A 24175-nucleotide genomic window follows, 5' to 3' on the forward strand; every position below is an offset into this window, starting at 1 on the left:
TACAGTATATAAAAATAAAACTTTTAAAGCTCTGAATAAGATACTTTATTTTTAATATATATTCTTCCAAACAACAACTAAAAAGTGCTTAATTAATAACCTTAATAGGCATCCGTTAGTCTCGTGAGACCATGGATTTGCGCCTTGGAAGGTTTCCAGGGCACAGGCCTGGGCAAGGTTGTATGGAAGACCAGCAGTTGCCCATGCTGCAAGTCTCCCCTCTCCACGCCACCGATGTTGTCCAAGGGAAGGGCATTAGGACCCATACAGCTTGGCACCGGTGTCATTGCAGAGCAATGTGTGGTTAAGTGCCTTGTTCAAGGACACATGCGCTACCTCAGCCAAGGCTCGAACTAGCGACCTTCAAATCACTAGACGAACGCCTTAACCACCTGGCCACACGATGAAGTACAGTCTCATCCCTTCTTTCAGTTGGTCCTGACGAAGGTTCTCGGTCCGAAACGTCGACTGTACCTCTTCCTAGAGATGCTACCTGACCTGCTGCATTCCACCAGCATATTTTGCGTGTGTTTCTTGAATTTCCAGCGCCTGCAGATCTCCTCGTGTTTGCAATCTTGACATGCATTTAATTTGGTGATGCTGACAGCCGCTATTACAGAAGCAATCTGAAGTTAACTCCTGCCACATCCTTGCTGAGTGGCCTTGCTGCAGGCAGTCCCCATCTGATGGGCGGCTTGTGACTTGGGGGTGGATATAGAGCAGGGCTCGGCAGGCCGTGAGCAGTCAAGCTACAGCAGGGATAATGATTGACGTGTCACCTCCTCCCCATGTACACAGGAGAAGCTGTCTTGTTGCCTCATTTGCATCATCTAGCATATTTTCCCCTTCACTTTATTTAGGATTCCAACAAAATTACATATATTAATTTCTTTCATATTTTACTAATATTTCTTTAGACAGTAATATTTACTAATATTTCATAGAACCATAGTACACTACAGAACAGAAAACAAGCCATTTGACCCTTCTAGTCTGTGCCAAAACTTTATTCCGCTGGTCCCGCTGACCTGCACCCAGTCCATAACCCTCCAGACCTCTCCCATCCATGTATGAATCCAATTTATGGATGGGAGATCATGGCCCATTTAGAAACTCCTATGGCCTCTAGTTTCTTATTTTTACTCGTGGCCCCTATGAGCTTTGACAAACTTTCAGAGATGTGTAGTGGAGAGTATACTGACTGGCTACATCACCAATGCCCTCGAATGGAAAATCCTACTAAAAGTATTAGATACAGCCAAGTCCGTCACAGGTAAGCCCTCCCCACCAATGAGCACATCTACACGGAGCATTATTGCAGGAAAACAGCATCCATCATCAGGGATGATGCTTCTCACTGCTGCCATCAGGAAGAAGGTACAAGAGCCCCAGGACTCACACCACCAGGTTCAGGAACAATTATTACTCCTCAGCCGTCAGGTTTCTGAACCAGAGGGGACAACTTCACTCAACTTCACTGGCCCCATCATTGAAATATTCCCACAACCAGTGGGCACACCTTCAAAGATTCTTCACCGCACGTTCTTGATATTTATTGCTGATTTATTTATTTATTGTTACAATTTCTTTCTTTTTGTATTTTCACAGTTTTTTGTCTTTTGCACACTGGTTGGACGTCCCAGTTGGTACGGTCTGTCATTGATTCTGTTATGGTTATTATTCTCTAGATTTATTACATATACCCACAAAGAATGAATCTTAGTTTGTGTTTGGTAACATACATGTACAGCACTTTGATCACAAATTTACTTTGAACTTTGAAATCCGGCCTGGTCCCCTGGCCATGTGGGCCCACATTGAGAACCACTGGAGTAGACTGGAGTACAGTGCTTAGGCCATTGCTCTTCTCCCTCTCCACCCACAACTTCAGCCACTCCTCTACGTTCTCTACACCCACGATTGTGTGGCTGGCTGGGCACAGCTCAAATTCCATCTACAATATAAATTTGCCAATGATGCAACTATTGTTGGGAGAATTTCAGATGGTAGTGAGGAGGCATACAGGAGTGAGATAGATCAGCTGGTTGAGTGGTGTCACAATAAAGACCTTGCACTCAATGTCAATAAGACCAAGGAATTGACTGTGGACTTCAGGAAGGGGAGTCAAGGGAACACACAGCAGTCCTCACTGCGGGATCAGCAGTGGGAAAGGGAGAGCAGTTGCAAGTTTCTGGGTGTCAACAGCTGTGAGGATCTTTTCTTGGCCCAATATATAGGTGCAATGATAAAGAAGGCCCAACTTCATTAGGAGTTTGAGGAGACATGGTGTATGACCAGAGACACTTGCAGTTTTGTACAGATGGAGACCATTCTAACTGGTTGCATCACTGTCGGGTGTGGAGGGGCCACTGAGCAGGACCAGAAAAAACCAGCGTGAAGTTGTAAACTCAGTCAGCTCCATACTGGGCACTGGTCTCACCAGCATCAGGACATCTTCAAGAGGTGATGCGTCAGAAAGGCAGCTTCCATCATTTAGAGCCCATGTCAGCCAGGACGTGCCCTCTACAAGGTTCAAAGTAAATTTATTATCAAAGTATGTACTGTATATATCACCATATATGACCGTGAGATTCATTATTTTGTCCGGGCATTTGCGGTAAATACAACAAACACAATAGACTGCACCCAAAAGGACAAACAGCCAGTGTGCAAAAGACAACAAACTGTTCAAATATAAAAAGAAAGAAAGAATAATAATAAATAAGCAAAAAATATTGACAACATGAAATGAAGGGTTCTTGAAAGTGAGTTCATAGGCTTTAGGAACAATTCAGTGATGGCGCAAATGATATTGAGTGAAGTTATCCCCTCTGATGATTGAGGGGTATAGCTGTTCCTAAAACTGGTGGTGTGGGTCCTGAAGCTCCTGTACTTTCCTCCTGATGGCAGCAGTGAGAAGAGAGCATGTCCTGGGTGGTGGGGGTCCTGATGGATGTTGCTTTCCTGTGACAACTCCTCCTGTAGATGTGCTCAATGGTGTGGAGGGCTTTAGTCATGATGGACTGGACCGTAACCACTACTTCTTGTAGGCTTTCCCATTCAAGGGCATTGGTGTTTCCATAGACAACCAGTCTATATACTCTTCACCACACATTTATAGAGGTTTGTCAAAGTTTTAGATGACATGCCAAAGCTGCAGTGCCTTCTTCATAAAGGCTCTCATGTGCTGGACCCAGAAGAGGTCCCCTGAAATGATAACACTGAGGAATTTAAAGTTGCTGACCCTCTAATCCCCCAATGAGGACTGGCTCATGGAGCTCCAGTTTCCTCCTTCTAAAGTCAATAATCAACTGCTTGGTCTTGCTGACATTGAGTGAGAGGTAGTTGTTATGGCACCACCCAGCCAGATTTTCAATCTCCCTCTATATGCTGATTCATCACCACCTTTGGCTTGGCCAGTGACAGTGGTGTGGTCAGCAAACTTAAATATGGTTTTGGAGCTGTGCTTAGCCACACTGTCATAAATGTAAAGCAAGTAGGGCAGGGGGATAGGCACACAGCCTTGTGATGCTCCTGTGCTGATGGAGATTGTGGAGGAGATGTTCTTGCCAATCTGAACTGACTGGGGTCTGCAAATGAGGAATTCGAGAATCCAGTTACACAAGGAGGTATTGAGGCTGAGGTCTTGAAGTTTATTGATTAGTTTTGAAGGGATGATAGTATTGAATGCAGAGCTGTAGTTGATAGAGAGCATCCTGATGTACGCATCTTTGCTGTTCAGATGTTCCAGGGTTCAGTGAAGAGGCAATGAAATGGTATCTGCTGTTGACCTGTTGTGATGGTAGGCAAATTGGAGTGGATCTAAATCGCTTCTCAGGCAGGAGTTGATATGTTTCATCACCAACCTCTCAAAGCACGTCATCATAGTGGATATAAGTGCTGCAGGACCATAGTCACTGAGGCAGGGTTCCACGTTCTTCTTGGGCACCAGTATGTCTGAAGCCTGCTTATAGCAGGTGGGTACCTCAGACGCCAAAGCGAGAGGTTAAAGATATCGGTGAATATTCCAGCCCGTTGATCAGCACAAGTCTTCAGTAGTCAGCCAGACACCCCATCTGTACTTCAGTACTCGGCCAGACACCCCGTCTGTGCTTCAGTACTCAGCCAGACACCCCGTCTGTACTTCAGTACTCAGCCAGATACCCCGTCTGTGCTTCAGTACTCGGCCAGACACCCCGTCTGTACTTCAGTACTCGGCCAGACACCCCGTCTGTGCTTCAGTACTCGGCCAGTCACCCTGTCTGTGCTTCAGTACTCGGCCAGACACCCCGTCTGTGCTTCAGTACTCGGCCAGTCACCCTGTCTGTGCTTCAGTACTCGGCCAGACACCCCGTCTGTACTTCAGTACTCGGCCAGACACCCCGTCTGTACTTCAGTACTCAGCCAGATACCCCGTCTGTGCTTCAGTACTCGGTCAGACACCCCGTCTGTACTTCAGTACTCGGCCAGACACCCCGTCTGTGCTTCAGTACTCGGCCAGTCACGCCGTCTGTGCTTCAGTACTTGGCCAGACACCCCGTCTGTACTTCAGTACTCAGCCAGATACCCCGTCTGTGCTTCAGTACTCGGTCAGACACCCCGTCTCTACTTCAGTACTCGGCCAGACACCCCGTCTGTGCTTCAGTACTCGGCCAGTCACGCCGTCTGTGCTTCAGTACTCGGCCAGACACCCCGTCTGTACATCAGTACTCAGCCAGATACCCCGTCTGTACATCAGTACTCGGCCAGACACCCCGTCTGTACTTCAGTACCCGGCCAGACACCCCGTCTGTATTTCAGTGCTCGGCCAGAAACCCCGTCTGTGCTTCAGTACTCGGCCAGACACCCCGTCTGTGCTTCAGTACTCGGCCAGTCACCCCGTCTGTGCTTCAGTACTCGGCCAGACACCCCGTCTGTACTTCAGTACTCAGCCAGACACCCCGTCTGTGCTTCAGTACTCGGCCAGTCACCCCGTCTGTGCTTCAGTACTCGGCCAGACACCCCGTCTGTGCTTCAGTACTCGGCCAGTCACCCCGTCTGTGCTTCAGTACTCGGCCAGACACCCCGTCTGTGCTTCAGTACTCGGCCAGTCACCCCGTCTGTGCTTCAGTACTCGGACAGACACCCCGTCTGTGCTTCAGTACTCGGCCAGATACCCCGTCTGTACATCAGTGCTCGGCCAGATACCCCGTCTGTACTTCAGTACCCGGCCAGACACCCCGTCTGTATTTCAGTGCTCGGCCAGACACCCCGTCTGTGCTTCAGTACTCGGTCAGACACCCTGTCTGTACTTCAGTACTCGGCCAGACACCCCGTCTGTACTTCAGTACCCGGCCAGACACCCCGTCTGTGCTTCAGTACTCGGCCAGACACCCCGTCTGTACTAAGGTCTTATCTGTTGTTGGTCCTTAGCTCTTGATTCAGTGTAGGTACAATGCAGTTAGGGTAGTAGAACGGTCAGGGAACCTCACAGTTTCCCGGATGTCAACACCAAGCTGCAGCTCCTGACAGTGGTTGAGCTGCGTATGACTGCAGCTTTTGTGAGGTATTCAGATAGGTAGATCGAAGGGAGCAGCTTGGAGGGTTAGGGACAGACGTGGGCAGCTTGAATGAGCAGGTAGGATGCTGTGGACGGCATGAATCGGTTGGGCCAAAGGCCTGTTCCCATGGCGCATTACTCTTTGACTCTGTAATCTTTACTAATGATTAAACCATCAAGCATTAGTGCAAATTATTCAAAATGTTGGTGAAAATAGAGAATGCTGGAAGTACTCTGATGGTAGGTCTATGTCTGATTTGCATCTGCTTTGCTATTCAAATTCCAGACACAGTCAGAATGGATTCTGCCATCCAAACAGCCTCTCCTTCAGACCAGAACAATATATTGTGTTTGCAAGGCACAGAGAGCTGAATGATTATAGTTACCAATGCATTCACCTTTGGCTTTTAATGGCAAGGGGATTAAAGGAAAAGAACAGTCCTTTAGAAGTAACTACTTACAGATCGTATGTGGTGACTTGTACAGCTTTTGGTCTAAGCTATCACCAGTAAAACGTAGCCCCTAAGAGGAAGGGAGGGTATAGAGGGGGCACTGACTGCCCTACCACATTGCCCTGTGATTAATCTGCAATTTTATTGACTGATAATAACCAGCTCACTCCTGCAAATCCTACCGTACTATGCCGAAGACTTTTGCACAGGGCTGTATTTGTCAACATGGAGTGGAGAGCAAGTTTGTAAAACTGGCAGGAGCAAAGGATGGTGGGAATGTTGAGGATGGAGCACGTGGGAGGGGTGTGGGGTAGGTGGCAGTGCCAGGGGTGGGAGATGGCACGGGTGCAGACACCCCCAGCCCTGAGACACCAGGCAAGGTCATTTGATTCCAAACAATTGGTTTATTGATAGCTACAAAAAGTCTCCCTGATGCTTCCCGCTCCCTCCCCCTTTTCCCAACCATGATTCCCCTCTCCCTGCCCCCTTCCCACTCTCAGTTCACAATAGTTTATCATCACTCACAGGTCATGAAATTTGATTTTTTTTTTGCACAGTACTGCATTTCCAGAGGAAATTAGTCCTTAGAAAAATGAATTATTAATTGTGGAAGGAGATTATCCTGGAGATGTACCAGGTCTGCCAGTGGAACAAAGACAAACACTCTCATGAAACTGCAATGAGTAGAGTTTGAAGTTTAAAGGCTCCGGACCTGTACTTGCTGGAGTTTAGAAAAATGAGCGGAGATCTCATTGAAGCCTATTGAATACTGAAAGGCCAGGTAGAGTGGACATGGAGAGGATGTTTCCAATAGTGGGAGAGTCAACGACCAGAGGGCACAGCCTCAGAATGAAAGGAAATCCCTTTAGAGCAGAGATGAGAAGGAAATGCTTTAGCCAGAGTGGTGAATCTGTGGAATTTATGCACAGACAGCTGTGGAGACCAAGTCGTTGGGTATATTTAAAGTGGAGTTTGACTGGCTTGTGATTTGAAAGGATGTCAAAGGGAAAAGGTGAGAGTGAGATTGAGAGGGAAAATGGGTTGGCCATAATTCAGACTCAATGGGTGGGCTGAATGATTTAATTCTCATCCCTTGTTTAATAATCTTAAATTAATAAGACTATAAGATTTAGGAGCAGAATTAGACTATTTGGCCCATTGAGTCTGCTCTGCCAGTTCATCATGGCTGATCCAATTTCCCTCTCAGCCCTAGTCTCCTGCCTTCTCCCCATATCCCTTCAAGCTCTGACTAATCAAGAATCTATCAGCCTCTATCTTAAATATACCCAATGACTTAGCCTCTGCAGCCACCTGTGGTAACGAATTCCACAGATTCACCACTCTCTGGCTAAAGAAATTCCTCCTCATCTCCGCCCTAAAAGGACACCCCTCTGTTCTGAGGCTGTGTCCTCTGGTCTTAGACTCTCCCACCATAGGAAACATCCTCCCCACATCCACTCTATCATGGCCTTTCACCATTCGATAGGCTTCAATGAAGTCACCCCTCACTCTTCTGAGAGTAGAGGCCCAGAGTCATCAAATGCTCCTCATATGATAAGACGCTCAATCCCAGAAATCGTTTTCATGAACCTCCTTTGAACCCTCTCCAATGTCAGCATATCCCTTCTTAGATAAGGAGCCCAAAACTGCTCACAGTATTACAAAGCTTCAACATTGCATCCTTGGATTTATATTCTAGTCCTCTCAAAATGAATGCCAACATTGCATTTGCTTTCCTCATCACCAGCTCAACCTGCAAATTACCCTTCAGCGTATCGTGTATGAGGACCCCCAAGCCCTCTGCACCTCAGTTAATGACCTGTATCTGTTAATAACCCTGGACAGGTAGATTGCTTGGCACCAGTAAGAACTAAAAACCAATATACAGGACACTGGATGTAACCAGAAGAAAATAAGCATGTCAATTTAAAAGAAATATGATTTAAATTTTTTTTCTTTTCATATTATATATGAAATAGGAGCAGGAGAAGACTGCTGAACCATTGAACCTGCTCGAAGGCAAGACAGCGGCTATACTTTATTGGGAGTTTAAAGAGATTTGGCATGTCAACAACTACACTCAAAAACTTCTATAGTTGTACCATGGAGAGCATTCTGACAGGCTGCATCACTGTCTGGTATGGAGGGGCTACTGCACAGGACCGAAAGAAGCTGCAGAAGGTTGTAAATGTAGTCAGCTCCATCTTGGGTACTAGCCTACAAAGTACCCAGGACATCTTTAGGGAAGTGGTGTCTCAGAAAGGCAGCGTCCATTGTTAAGGACCTCCAGCACCCAGGGCATGCCCGTTTCTCACTATTACCATCAGGTAGGAGATACAGAAGCCTGAAGGCACACACTCAGCGATTCAGGAACAGCTTCTTCCCCTCTGCCATCCAATTCCTAAATGGACTTTGAAGTTTTGAACACTACCTCATTATTTTTAATATACAGTATTTCTGTTTTTGCACATTAAAAAAAATCTATTCAATATACGTAATTGACTTACTTGTTTATTTATTATGTTTTATTTTATTTATTATTATTTTTCTCTCTCTGCTAGATTATGAATTGCATTGAACTGCTGCTGTTAAGTTAACAAATTTCACGTCACGTGCCGGTGATAATGAACCTGATTCTGATGAGATCAGGGCTTTCTGACATAGTAAAGGATGGATCATTTGGAAAGAGTTTAGACTTGCACCTGCCTCTGGAAAGGTCCTTGAGGATGGACATATCAAGTCAAGTCAAGTTTTTTGTCATTTCGACCATAAGCTGCTGGTACAGTACACAGTAAAAATGAAACAATGTTCCTCCAGGACCCTGGTGCTACATGAAACAACACAAAACTACCCTAGACTATGTAAGACAGCACAAGGCTACACTAGACCACGTAAAACAACATAAAAACTACACTAGACCACAGACCTGCACAGGACTACATAAAGTGCACAAAACAGTCGGTACAGGGCAGTACAATAATTAATAAACAAGACAATAGGCACAGTAGAGGACAAATTACAATATAATAATAAATGATGTAGATGTCAGTCTAGACTCTGAGTACTGTATTGAGGAGTCTGATGGCTTGGGGAAGAAGCTGTTGCACAGTCTGGTCGTGAGAGCCGGAATGCTTCGGTACCTTTTGCCAGATGGCAGGAGGGAGAAGAGTTTGTATGAGGGGTGCGTGGGGTCCTTCACAATACTGTTAGCTTTGCAGGTGCAGCGTGTGGTGTAAATGTCTGTAATAGCGGGAAGAGGGACCCTGATGATCTTCTCAGCTACCTCACTATCCGCTGCAGGGTCTTGCGATCCATGATGGTGCAATTTCCGAACCAGGCAGTGATGCAGCTGCTCAGGATGCTCTCGATACATCCTCTGTAGAATGTGGTGAGGATGGGGGGTGGGAGATGGACTTTTCTCAGCCTTCGCAGAAAGTAGAGATGCTGCTGGGCTTTCTTTGCTATGGAGCTGGTGTTGAGGGACCAGGTGAGATTCTCCGCTAGGTGAACACCAAGAAATTTGGTGCTCTTAACGATCTCAACGGAGGAGCCGTTGATGTTCGGTGGAGAGTGGTCACTCCATGCTCTCCTGAAGTCAACAACCATCTCTTTTGTTTTGTTCGCATTCAGAGACAGGTTGTTGGCTCTGCACCAGTCTGTTAGCCGCTGCACCTCCTCTCTGTATGCTGACTCGTCATTCTTGCTGATGAGACCCACCACGGTCGTGTCATTGGTGAACTTGATGATGTGGTTCGAGCTGTGTGTTGCAACACAGTCGTGGGTCAGCAGAGTGAATAGCAGTGGACTGAGCACACAGCCCTGGGGGGCCCCCATGCTCAGTGTGATGGTGTTGGAGATGCTGCTCCCGATCCGGACAGACTGAGGTCTCCCAGTCAGGAAGTCTAGGATCCAGTTGCAGAGGGAGGTGTTCAGGCCCAGCAGTTTCAGCTTTTCAATCAGGTGCTGAGGATGATTGTGTTGAATGCTGAACTGAAGTCTATGAACAGCAGTCAAATGTATATGTCTTTTTTGTCCGGGTGGGTGAGGGCCGGGTGGAGGGTGACTATTGGGTGAACCATGGTAAATTACGTAATGAACCCTCCAGGAATATATCTTGTGACAGCTGGCAGCTGTTCTTTCAAGGCAGATCAGTCTGATTTGAAAAATAAATGTCATCAATTCCCACCTATCCATCAACTACACACAAATTGGTAAATACTTTGTCAGAGTCGGTCTGAATTTCTTACTCTTCTATACGTTCTTTGCTGGATATTTTTTAATCAGATTGGGCAACCTCAATGATAACAAATGTATAAGGACAGGGTCTCAATGTTGATGGTGCATTTTCCGATGGTTCCTTCAGGGGACATGGTGATTGCAGAATTTGCCAACATTTATGGTGGCCATTTCAGAGGGCAGCCAACCACATTACAGGGAAGCCATTTCCTTTCCTAAAGAAAATTAGTTTCATGGCCACCGTAACTGAGATTGTGCCAGAATTTGAGCTTTCAGGTCAGTAACCTGTAGATACACATTACGTTCCTTAACCACTGTTCTATCATACTTGAAAATAGATCACACTGATGGAAGTAAATGAATTCTAATCCTCTACGATTGCAGGCATAAAATAAAGCTTAATGATGTGTATCAAGTCTTGTCTTACCAAATATTTTGTACAATCTACCTTCAGGGAGAGTTGAGAAGCTCCCAGCTGGTAGAAACAGATATCCACTTCAAATCATAAAGGCTGTAACAGTTGCATCTTTGTGTTGTGTTTACAGGGGCAACTCTGAGCTCTGAACCTGAGGAGAATCTAAGGAATATCCAAATTATTAACAAGCAGGAGAAAATCTGCAGATGCTGGAAATCCAAGCAACACACACAAAATGCTGGAGGAATTCAGCAGGCCGGGCATCATCTTTGGGGAAAAAAAAGTACAGTTGACCTTTTGGCCTGAGACCCTTCATCAGTACTGGAGGAAAAAAAGATAAAGAGTCAGAACAAAAAGGTCCGGGGAGGGGAGGAAGGAACACAAGGTGATAGTTAAAACCGGGTGGTGGGGGAGGGGTGAAGTAAAAGAGCTGTGAAGTTGATTGGTGAAAGAGATACAGGGCTCTTCCCACTTTCCATTCCCATTCCGACATGTCAGTCCATGACCTCCTCTACTGTCGTGATGAGGCTACACTTAGGTTGGAGTAGCCTCCAACCTGATAGCATGAACATTGATTTCTCAAACTTCCGGTAACGCCCCCCTTCACCATTCCCCATCCCCTTTTCCCTCTCTCACCTTATCTCCTTATCTGCCCATCACCTCCTTTGGTGCTCCTCCCCCTTTTCCTTCTTCCATGGCCTTTTGTCCTCTCCTATTAGATTCCCACTTCTCTAGCCCTGTATCTCTTTCACCAATCAACTTCCCAGCTCTTTACTTTACCACCCCCCCTCCCGGTTTTACCTATCACCTCCCCTCCCCCCCACCTTCTTACTCTGACTCCTCATCTGTTTCTCCCCAGTCCTGCTGAAGGGTCTCGGCCTGAACCGTCGTCTGTACTCTTTTCTGTAGATGCTGCCTGGCCTGCCGAGTTCCTCCAGCATTGCGTGTGTGTTGTCTGTAATGCAAGATTTCCACTTTGCCCACTATTTGCTTCTGTGATATCTGAGTGCAAGGTCACCCGCACAATGCTTAATTAATAGAACATACTTCATGAGATCAAATCATTATTAATCCAGTATCTTCAAACCAAAAAGTTAGAATTAATTGCCAATGTGGATTTCAATATTTCAGTTCCATATATGGCCTGTTTCCACGGCAGGTTTGTGCTGGTGAGATGACTGAGACCAATGTGGCAGAGGGTGATTTAGTGGTGTGGGTAAATTGTGAGATGTTGCCCATTTATTTCTCTTTACACAGGTCTTCAGCTTGCTCACTATACATGGACTCCAGGCTCCCAATACAATATGAAATGCTCCTACTCTAAAAATTAAAGATCAGCTTTATTTGTCACATGCCACGTACATCAAAATATACAATGAAATGGGTCATTTGGCTTTCAATTGTGCTGGGGGGAGCCCCCAGATGTCACCATGCTTCTGGCACTAACATAGTATGCCCACAACTTACTAACCTTAACCCATACATCTGGAATTTAAAAAGAAACTGGAGCACCTAGAGGAAACCCATGAGGTAGCAGAGTGAATGTACAAACTCCGTATGGACCACTGTTCCCTCTGTGCTGTGTGGGAGTACAGCCAGGCTGTAACTGAAATGCCCCCAAGCACATAGCCTTTGTTGCCACGCCGCTGGGATTTTATTTTATATAATGTTAATATAATTTTGAAATTATGCTAATATAGTTTTGAAATCTACAAATGTTAATATATTTGTAAAATACCCTGTAATTAATTATGTAAATATAATTCATAAATGAACATTCCCTCTAAACTATTGCAGCCATGCTGTGATTTCAAATTTGTCATTTCTGAGAAAGTTGAGACGGTTTCAATTAAGATGTTTACTGGTATGTTGTACTACGCGCTTAGAAACAAATAATCTGAAGAACTGTCAATTCTTGTTGACATCGTCAGAACATTTCAAGCTTCTAGTGCTGTCTACAAACATGGATCCATTCTTATGAATTCAATCAAATGTAAATCCAGAAATAGACTGGAAGTGGAACATTTGGATGACCTAATGAGGATGCAAAATTAATCTGGACAGTGTTCATAGACAATGAATTTGTAATAAAGACAGGCGAGATAAAGTTTATGAAATGTGAAAGATTTCTTTGTTGTACTGTATTTCATGATATCCTTCAATTAATAAATTAATAAAATTCAGTCACTAAGTATAAATTGGATTAGACATTGGCTCAATGGAAGAAGCCAGAGAGTGGTGGTAGAGAATTGCTTCTCTGAGTGGAGGCCTGTGACTAGTGGTGGCCCCATTGTTATTTGTCATCTATATCAATGATCTGGATGATAATGTGGTAAATTGGATCAGCAAATTTGCTGATGATACAAAGATTGGAGGTGTAGTAGACAGTGAGGAAGGTTTTCAGAGCCTGCAGAGGGACTTGGACCAGCTGGAAAAATGGGCTGAAAAATGGCAGATGGAGTTTAATACAGACAAGTGTGAGGTATTGCACGTTGAAAGGACAAACCAAGGTAGAACATACGGGGTTAATGGTAAGGCACTGAGGCGTGCAGTGGAACAGAGGGATCTGGGAATACAGAATCAAAATTCCCTAAAAGTGGCATCACAAGTAGATAGGGTTGTAAAGAGAGCTTTTGGTACATTGGCCTTTATTATTCAAAGTATTGAGTATAAGAGCTGGAATGTTATGATGAGGCTGTATAAGGCATTGATGAGGCCGAATCTGGAGAATTGTGTTCAGTTTTGGTCACCAAATCACAGGAAGGATATAAATAAGGTTGAAAGAGTGCAGAGAAGATTTACAAGGATGTTGCCAGGACTTGAGAAACTGAGTTACAGAGAAAGGTTGAATAGGCTAGGACTTTATTCCCTGGAGCGTAGAAGAATGAAGGGAGATTTGATAGAGGTATATAAAATTATGATGGGTATAGATAGAGTGAATGCAAGCAGGCTTTTTCCACTGAGGCAAGGGGAGAAAAAAACCAGAGGACATGGGTTAAGGGTGAGGGGGGAAAAGTTTAAAGGGAACATTAGGGGGGGCTTCTTCATACAGAGAGTGGTGGGAGTATGGAATGAGCTGCCAGACGAGGTGGTAAATGCGGGTTCTTTTTTAACATTTAAGAATAAATTGGACAGATACATGGATGGGAGGTGTATGGAGGGATATGGTCCGTGTGCAGGTCAGTGGGACTAGGCAGAAAATGGTTCGACACAGCCAAGAAGGGCCAAAAGGCCTGCTTCTGTGCTGTAGTTTCTATGGTTTAAAATCAAAAGTATGTGAGTTTGCACTTTTCATTCTAAATATTTATATAATGCAAATTACAAAAAAAATTAAGTACCATGCAGTTTTTAGGCCGCATAAAAATTTCCTGCTCAGAGCAATGTTTGGTCTACACAGCCGTTAAAAAAAGTTAAAGGGACTATGTTGCAGACAGCAGGAGGAATTGAAGCCCAGTCACTGACTGCTAGCACTGCAAACTATTACGCTAACCACTACACTACCATGCTTTTGAAAAGTCACGAGCAAAGGATCACAACATTTATGGTGATGTTGCACTTTTGGAAGCAAGCTTTAAGTAATTATTTCCACTATCTGTCCGATTGTCTCTTCCCATGACAGAGATCACAACAGTATCTCTCATGGGAGTCTGATATCGGGCATGTGAGTGGCCTGGATTGCCCAATCTACCCAGTTATCTCAGGCCACAATGCAGGGAATACCGAACTGGGAGAGGACAAGGGCATTGGTTACATATCCTTCCAGCCAATTTAGAGGATTTTGTGGACACAGTATTGATGGGTATGTTTCCCACATGTGAGGCACTCATTGTAGATAGTCCAGGTCTCAGCATTTAGCGGGGCAGTGATTAATGCTGCCGAGTAGACCATAAGTTTTCTATTCTACAAGCATTCTTCCTCAATCAGCCAAACACTGTATTGGTGCACTGAAAGCAATGATAAAGATTATTATCGATGTCTGCTTTTGCTGGGTGATAGCTCCCAAAATATGTTTTCTAGGACCTCATAAACTTTTACACTCAGAGGGAAGTGTTGTGAAATGGGATGGGTTGGTAGACAATCTTTATACCAAGGATGTTGAGTATAAACACAATCCTCTCAGATGCTTCAACTTGGTGTAAAGGCTAGCTCTAAGCTCTCAGAAGTTCAAGCTTTGTATACATATGATTTGAATTCTCAGGTGCAGGTGACTTTGGGTTTGGAGTGTATCCTCTGCAGGTTGAACAGCTTCTATTTATTTCTGTAGAATAACCCTACTTCAGCAGGAGCCTTGTTTGGCGTTGGGATGTAAAATTGCGGCAAGAAAGATTGAGAAAAATGTTGGGGCAGTGATATAGACTTGATTGTCACCAACGACATTGTGAGCCAAACACAATTAAGATATTGAAGAACATCTTCCACAGACCCCCTGTTTGATGGAGTCAGTGAGGATGATATACAGCATATCTGTTAGTTGATGTGACTCCTACATAACCCCTGAGCCTGTACTCACTGGAGTTTAGAAGAATGGGGGAGGGGAGCTCATTCAAACCTACTGAATATTGAAAGGCCCAGATGGAGTAAATGTGGAGAGGATGTTTTCAATAGTGGGATAGTTCATGACCAGAGAGCGCACCTCAGAATAGAAGGATGTCCCTTTAGATCAGATGAGGAGGAATTTCTTTGGTGGTGAATCCATGGAATTCATTGCCACAGTCATTGGGTATATTTAAAGCTGAGGTAGATAGGTTCTTGATTAGTCAGGGCATCAAAGAATACAGAGAAAAGGCAGGAGAATGGGGTTGAGAGAGAAAATAAATCAGCCATGATGGAATTGTAGAGCAGACTCAATGGGCCAAATGGCCTAACTGTGCTCCGATGTTTTATGGTCCTATTTTTTGGAATTGGTGAAATGTGCCTCTAGACAGATAGAAACCACACTGCTATTCAGATGGTGGGAGCTCTTTGTCCTGTGGAGGCAGCTGAGGTGGCTCTGGCAACGACTCTCTCTCTGTCAGATAGTAGGAAGATCTCCCTGCAGTTATCGCAGTCAGACTTGTCACCTTGCTTGAAGGTCATGATCGTGACACTTGTGCTTCTCCTGGTATATCCTGTGACGTGGATTTGTCAATGAAGTTCTTCATCACTGAATTTTACAAATTCATTGGAGATACCATCTGCTCCTGTGGTCACTCTGCAGCTGCTATAGGTTGGGAGTCAACTGGTTTCCTGAGAGGTGCCATCTGAGAAAAACTAGATTAGTTGAGGGCTCTGACATTGACCTCCTTGCCACATTGGTTCTGTCACGTTTTTGGAAGCGTGTTGAGCGGGATGACAGTAGAGTGGGCAGCGGTCAGTCCAGCCGTCAGAGCTACTTACCGTGATTGCAGCTGACGTGGAAGTTTTACAGCTCCTTGCTTAAGCATGACGGTATCTAATGAGTGCCTACTCTTGTACCAGAGGTGCTACTATGATGTCATATGCAGGCCCTTGACATGAGCAATAACTGTGATAAGATCATGCTTCTTGCATTTTGTCATGAGAACTACCATATTGAAGTTTAACTTCCTTAATCCTTCCTTGCCAATCACACCGCCAGATACAATTGATTACAATCAGATCAGCTAGGATTTTATTAAATGGCAGAACAAGCCTGAGAGACCACTCATGTTCCTAGTTCATATATATATTTGTTGATCTTTTGCCTACTAAGCTATCGAAATAGTCCAGGATGTCAGACTGATTTTTCTGCATTGTAGTACTACGGTTGTCTTTTAATTTCGTCCCAACAGAATCTGTTTCACTGAATGCTTGGCTGTCAGAATTAAAGTAGCTTTGTCCTCATTGCTCATGAGTAGCAAGGGACCTGTGGTTATTTCGTGATTACTGCAGTCTGCAACAACGCGGTACGTTATCTGAAGGACAAGGCAATAACCATGACCTATTTCAGGATCAGCTTTAATATCACTGGCACATGTCGTGATACTTGTTTTGCGGCAGCAGTACTTTGTAATGCATAATAATAAACACTGAATTAAAGTATATCTACTTAAAAAGTTAAATTAAATAAATAGTGAGAAAGAGAGAAAATAAAGTAGTGAGGTGGTTTTCATGGGTTCAATGCCCATTCAGAAATCTGATGGCTAAAGGAAAGAAGCTGTTCCTGAATCACTGAGATGCAGTCCTCCCTCCTACATTACCATATGTCCTTTGTCTTTTTTTTCCAAACATAGATGCAATTTTTTCCATAGTCATTAAAACACCTTTTTCCTAATGCTTTTATATTTTGCACTTTGATTAAAAAATGAAAGCATCTCATTTGTTTTCCTCTCCCAGAAAGTTACGGAATTATTTTTCTTCCCTGGTTCTTGCCGTCCTCCTCCCAAAGCTGTTTTGTAACTCTTTGTAACTTTGCTTTTGGTCCCTCAGAGCACTGTGTCGGTGCTCACTTTTCTCAACTCGGAAGCACCCAGCATTTAAACCGATAGTCATTCCTCATGCTCTGCCTCTGATTTGTGGACCATCTCTAGGCACAATATCAACAAAGAGCATCGAGTCACCTCACCAATTCATCCTACGGTTCTGTAGACACCAAACCTCAGCAACACAAACGAAAACCTCATCTCGTGCAAAGTGGAGGTTCGGCAGTTTCCTGCTGAAAATAATTTATTAATTTATATTTTTAAAAGTATTTTTAAATATTTGTTTATTTTTATTGCAATGTTCTGTTGCATACTTCCTAATTGTCATTTATAATTTTCATCAAAATGAAATTCACGTATTATGGTAAGAAACTGATCAATTGGAACTGATATGGCTCCAATTATGGACAATACTCTATGCTAGAACTTCTTCCATCCACATACAAGACCATAAGATTAGAAAACATAGGAGCAGAATGAGACCATTCAGCCCATCAAGCCTTCTTCACCATTCTATCATAGCTGATTTATAATCTCTTTCAACCCCATTCTCCTGCCTTTTCCCCATAATCTTTAATGCCCTGACTAATCAAGAACCTATCAATCACCACTTTAAACATACTCAATGACATTGCCCTCACAGTCATCTCTGGTTATGCATTCCACAGATCCACCACCCTCTAGCTAAAGAAATTCTTCCTCATCTTTGTTCTAAAGAGGCGTCATTGTATTCTGAAGCTGTGTCCTCTGGTCCTAGACTGCCCCCACTATAGGAAATATCCTCTTCATGTTCACTTTATCTAGGCCTTCCAATATTTGAAAGGTTTCAATGAGATGCCCTCTCATTCTTCTAAACTCCAGCAAGTACACACCCATAGCCATATCATTATGTCTAGCCTACTCTTTTCTATCATCAATAGTCCCAGGCATTCCATTAACATAGTTCACCTCATCACTCTGGTGAGCACATACTATGGTCTTACAAACCCTTTTAATTTGGGGCACAGAAAATTATATGTGGCCTATGTGTAACTGGATTTATTATACCTTCTTTGTTCTATGCCTTGACTAAAAAGATGCCTAATGCCTTTCCTTTTTGTTTAAAATTATGGTCGTGTTTACTTGCACATGCATTTTCAAGAATTTTGCCCTTGAAAGCCACTTTCTCCCCTTTCAGCATCTTTCAGACTGAATTAAACTCTGGAATGCAGTTCAGATCCACAAACCTCTGACCCAAGAAAGAGAGCACTAACAGCTGAGGCAACTTGAACAGAAAAATACTGTATCTCCATTAGAATGAGGCTGAATCATGAGGCATAACGTTCCGGGTCAACAATGGTCACCTTATAATTGAAGGTATTTTATAACATGACATCACCAGCTGAAACACATTCATCTGTTCTATTAAACAGACAAATTGGGTCTTCGACTAAGAAATATGTTCATTTTATTTATGAACTAATTAATTTGAAATCAATCTGCATTGCTGTATTTTACTGCAGTGATGAGTTATTAAATGATCAATATATTTAAATTGCAAATATTTAGCTAAAATAATATACAATATAATGTAATAAGACACACAAGGCATAGGAGCTGAGTTAGGCCTTGCAGTTCATGGAGTCTATTCTGCTATTTGATCATGGTAAATGTATTTCCCCTCTCAACCCTATTCTCCTTCTCCCCATAACCTTTCACATCCTTATTAATCAAGTACCCATCTATCAACCCCCACCTTAACTATATAATAATGGAAGGGAATGAAATATATTTGCACACTCAGTATCAATTAAATCCCACTATTGCCCAAAAACTACACATGGTTCTCTGTGCAGAGTACTGAGGGCATTATCTAGACTTTTTAAGATCATACAATCCTCAAATGAACAATGGAGTGTTGATGTCATTTACGTCTTTAATTTTCTCACTTTGTAATCAAGCCCAGTAACACTTTCTTTGGCTGTAAATACACTACATAGCTTTGGAATTGGAATAAGGTCAATCTTTTATTCTCAACTTGCAACTTTGTATACTGTTTAACCTCAAGCTTATCATGCTTTAGAATGCAGTTCTGATGCTTGACAAGTGTCACAACTGACTAGGTAACTTCTTCAGTTCTAACTTTCCTCACGCTATGAGATATGCCAACTAGTGGAGTGGTGCCGCAGTAACAACCTGGCACTTAACGTCAGTAAGATGAAAGAGCTGATTGTGGACTTCAGGAAGGGTAAGATGAAGGAGCACATACCAATCCTCATAGAGGGATCAGAAGTGCAGAGAATGAGCAGCTTCAAGTTCCTGGGTGTCAAGATCTCTGAGGATCTAACCTGGCCCCAACATATTGATATAGTTATAAACAAGGCAATTCAGCAGCTATACTTTATTAGGAGTTTGAAGAGATTTGGCATGTCAACATATACGCTCAAAAACTTTACAGATGTACCGTGGAGAGCATTCTGACAGGCTGCATCACTGTCTGGTATGGAGGGGCTACTGCACAGGACCGAAAGAAGCTGCAGAAGGTTGTAAATCTAGTCAGCTCCATCTTGGGCACTAGCCTACAAAGTACCCAGGACATTTTTAGGGAGCAGAGTCTCAGAAAGGCAGCGTCCGTTATTAAAAACCTCCAGCACCCAGAGCATGCCCGTTTCTCACTGTTACCATTGGGTAGGAGATACAGAAGCCTGAAGGCACACACTCAACATTTCAGAAACAGCTTCTTCCCCTCTGCCATCCGATTTCTAAATGGACTTTGAAGCTTTGGAGACTACCTCACTTTTTAAATATACAGTATTTCTGTTTTTGCACATTTTAAAAAATCTATTCAATATATGTAATTGATTTATTTGTTTATTTGTTATTATTATGTTTTATTTTTTTCTCTGCTAGATTATGTATTGCATTGAACTGCTGCTGCTAAGTTAACAAATTTCACGTCACATGCCGGTGATAATAAACCTGATTCTGATTCTGATTCTGAAGTGGGCTGAGGAAAATTTCAGGTTGGAATTTGTTCTGCATGGTTTACACATTGTGAATACTAATTGCTAAAACTTTGATTTTATGTGTTTCGGCAACAGATAAACACCTAACGTCTTGCTTCAAGCCATCTCCAAATCAGTGCTTTTTTCAGTCAATGGAAGGCTGTGCTCAAATGGAGCAGGCTGAGGGAAACAGGATGCGATTATCAATATCAGCATTAATAATAAGGTGGTGGGCCATCTTACCAACAGGATACATTATAGATTTTAACATCTGGACTGTGCAAATAATAAATTTATGACTGCATTTTTTAAAGTACTGAATTTGCAAAAATGAAAAGTGCATGGCTATGCTCTTTTACAGGACCATATGTGAACAGATGGCAATAGCAAAGGAAAAATCCTTTGTTTTTATTTTCATTGCAAGGGGAGAAGCCTTATAAGTCCTGTGAATAGGAACTAATGTACAAAAACAGAGAGCCACAATGATTAAAGGAAGACTCAAATTGACAACTGGAGATAATTAAGATGTTTTTCGGAGTTTGAATTTCTTACGGCAGGCAGGAAAGGGAAGATGAAGCAGTTATAATTAAAGTATTTGAAATTCTGAAAGGAACAACCAGAATAATTACATTTTTTTCTTCTCCCTGAGAATGGAGGACATGCCCAGCCTGATCTTCCAGGTATGTTTTACAGCTCTGCATTTCACAACTCTTACATTCTTTTCTCCATGTTCTTTACTCTATGTTCTCACCCAAACTCATTGACCAGATACCCTGGTTTACAGCTTATCCCCATGGTCACCCTGGTTTTACCCTTTAAGAGACACCTGTTCCCCACCTTCTCTGCAGCTCATGAGCTTCTATTCTGTCCTTCCCAGTTCTGGCTAAAAATATTGACTGTGTTTCTTGTCCCATGGATATAACCAGACTTGCTGAGTATTTACAGTATTTTCTGTATTGCAAAGCATTCTCTGATACTATCTGGAGGCAGCAATCAATCAAGGGACAAGTTAACACATTGCAGAATAATTCAGAGATGATTATAATTATGACAAAGGAATGACAAAGGATTTGGATGAATAAATCTTAGACTGAAAAAGTTTAAATTGTCTTGGGCCTACAAAGAGTCTTAAAAATAAAAATAATCGATTGGAGCCTCATTTTATGCAGTCCTCTTTTGTGTTGTAATTACCTAATCTTCAAATCAAATAATTAAGAATTAAACTAATAGATAATTAGCCCAAGAAACAGAAGGGTAAGTTATGTCTGATTTCTGCCTCCTTAGTCATAATGGGGCATAGAAGTTAGGGGAGGGAATAATCTGATTTACTTTGCCAAATGATTCCAAAGCTGAATGGTATCTCTCTGGAATCAGAGATATAATCGAGGGCAAATACATATTGTTCCTGCCTTATCCTGGATGCACTAGCAGGTAGATAATATGTGATGCACCATCACTCAAACAGAAATCACTGAACAAATCTAACATGAACAAAATAAATGCTTAATGTCATTTCAGAAATGTGTTGATCATATATAGTGTCAATGTATCAAGATCCAAAAAACCAATTTCAAATCCAAAAATCCATTTTCCCAAAACAAGAAGAATATCTAAAAATGTTAGATTATGGTTATGCAGTTCTATAAATCTGGATTAGTGATTGCATTTTTTTTTCAATGAATATTATCAGTTAACTACCTGAAATTTGATGCTTTGCAATATTAAACTCTTTTTAAAAATACTTAGTCTTATTTCCAAATGAAGCACTGTTTATTTAACAATGTGAACATGAGACTCATGCTTACTCTTTGTTTGTCACCCAGCAGCTAAGATTTTCAATTATTTGATGTTCAAATTAGACCATAAGACCATAAGGCAAAGGAGCAGAAGTCGGCCATTTGGCCCATCAAGTCTGCTCCACCATTTTATTATGAACTGATCCATTCTCCCATTTAGTCCCACTCCCCCGCCTTCTCACCATAACCTTTGATGCCCTGGCTACTCAGATACCCATCAATCTCTGCCTTAAATACACCCAATGACTTGGCCTCCACTGCCGCCCGTGGCAACAAATTCCACAGATTCACCACCCTCTGGCTAAAAAAATTTCTTCGCGTCTCTGTTCTGAATGGGTGCCCTTCAATCCTTAAGTCATGCCCTCTCGTACTAGACTCCCCCACCATGGGAAACAATTTGCCACATCCACTCTGTCCATGCCTTTCAACATTCGAAATGTTTCTATGAGGTCCTCCCTCATTCTTCTAAACTCCAAGGAATACAGTCCAACATTCCTCATATGTTAACCCTCTCATTCCCGTTGAAAGAATGTGAAATATACTTTCAACAAAACAAGATATAGGTATCTTTTATAGTATATTAAACATAATGCTTACAAGCCTGACTGTCATGCACACAGTCACAACACAAAGAAATAAAAGCAAGAGTAGGCCACTTTGTCCTCAAGCCTGCCCTGCCATTCAATGTCACTGTAGCTCGTCAGGTATTTAACATTATGCCTGAAGACCGACACAGAAAGCTAAACTGGTCCTTGTTTTAAAAGAGATGTAACTAATTTCATATTTAATTTAAATTAATAAAATATTTAAGTGTAAAGCTAATGAAAGATCTCTATTTGCTAGTTTTCATTAACAAAGTACATGGCTTGTATCAATATTTAGATAATTAACTCTGTGAATCAATAAGATGTTCAAAGAGACAGGGACTGTTTTGACTTGGCTGTGTCTGCACCTGCAAGTTAAACCACAGCAACTATTATTAATTCAAGAAGTAACCACATGGTTTGTGTTGTCCTTGCTCACAAGATAAATAGCAGAATTAATTCCATTAGTGAGCTACAATAACTGTGTCCCAGAGAAATTATTAAAAATGGTGCTATTAATTTACCAAGTATCTTCAGAAAAAACAATTGTAAGTAGAAATAGAAGAAAGACTAAATACCCAATAATACAAATTAAAGTAATTATTAAATAGCATATTTTTGAATGGGGGAAGCAGATTGTCACATTTCCAGAAGGATATAAGACAACTAAGTGATGCTTTAAACCAGCAAGTAACAAACCGTATAGCAGGCACATAAATGTCTTTAATTTTCAAATGAAAAGCTGATTAACATTTTTCGAAAACTCACTGGCAGCTGTCACTCATCATCACCATTGCAGATTTTCAAATATGATTACAGAATTTTGTAAACAAAAAGTGATCCTGAATGATTAATTGAATTTCAGTCGATGCTATTTAAGGTACCTGTGACCCCTATTTATATAATCGTGGCCGGTGAACATAGCCTGAATGGGAGCTTGATATTTCAGGCTAGGTGGGTGTTGCACAGGCCCAGTGCCTATGTCTGTATCGCACAGACTTGTTCGTGTGGGTGAATAAGAGGTGTGCGTCTACTCACGGTAGATGCCGAAGCTGAAAGAGGTCTTCGTCCATGATGATGAGGTGCAGATAGCGTATTCCCCGGTCTCATCGCTCAGCGAGTGGCAGCGAGAGCGATCGCCGTTTACATTCTCACTAGTCGGAAGATTGACGGTGAAGAAAGCGCAGAGAGTCTGAAGCTGCTCCAGTTCATACACAGACTCCACAGCGCCGGATAGCGGCGTTATTCAGCATCACAGCCCCAGGAATTAGAAAGGGAATTCAGCACCGCAGCGCTGGACAGCGACACCCGGAAGCGCCAAAGCGATGCAGCGGATTCAGCACCGCAGCGCTGGACAGCGCCGGAGTTCCTCCTTGAGTGTAGCAATTAAACTCCGTCGCCAAGGTGACAGAAGCTGCAGCAACTTAGGTTTAAGAACGAAAATATGAACAGAGATAAATTACAAAGAAATAATTAATTATTAGTATTTTGCAAATCATTTCTATTTTCATGCTAACAAATAGAATGGAATCCAATCGCACCATATCAACAACAAGCTTCAAAATTCCATGATTCATGATCTGCATACGCTGTGTACATACATGATGTTAACATACACAATCAAATTTAATAGCCTGCTCAAATTCAGATTAGGTACGGCATTAGACATGCAGACAGTAATGTGCAAAATGACAAACAAGGGCCAAATTGAGATTTATTTTGGGAAGCAAAATTTAGATTTTCAGGTCAG

The 24175-nt window shown here is 42.6% G+C and overlaps 1 protein-coding gene across 1 annotated transcript in view; it reads right to left on the reverse strand.

Moving 5' to 3' along the window:
* The window catches only part of svopa (SV2 related protein a), a 75021-nt gene extending 51405 nt beyond the window's left edge, over positions 1-23616 (reverse strand). The window contains exon 1 of the mRNA XM_063034307.1: positions 23464-23616. Within this exon, the coding sequence (XP_062890377.1) occupies positions 23464-23498 (35 nt within the window). The 5' untranslated portion in view covers positions 23499-23616. The remainder of the gene's footprint in view (positions 1-23463) is intronic.
* Positions 23617-24175: the final 559 nt, after the last annotated feature.

Source organism: Mobula hypostoma, chromosome 27 (assembly GCF_963921235.1).
Source record: "Mobula hypostoma chromosome 27, sMobHyp1.1, whole genome shotgun sequence".
Classification (NCBI taxonomy): domain Eukaryota; kingdom Metazoa; phylum Chordata; class Chondrichthyes; order Myliobatiformes; family Myliobatidae; genus Mobula; species Mobula hypostoma.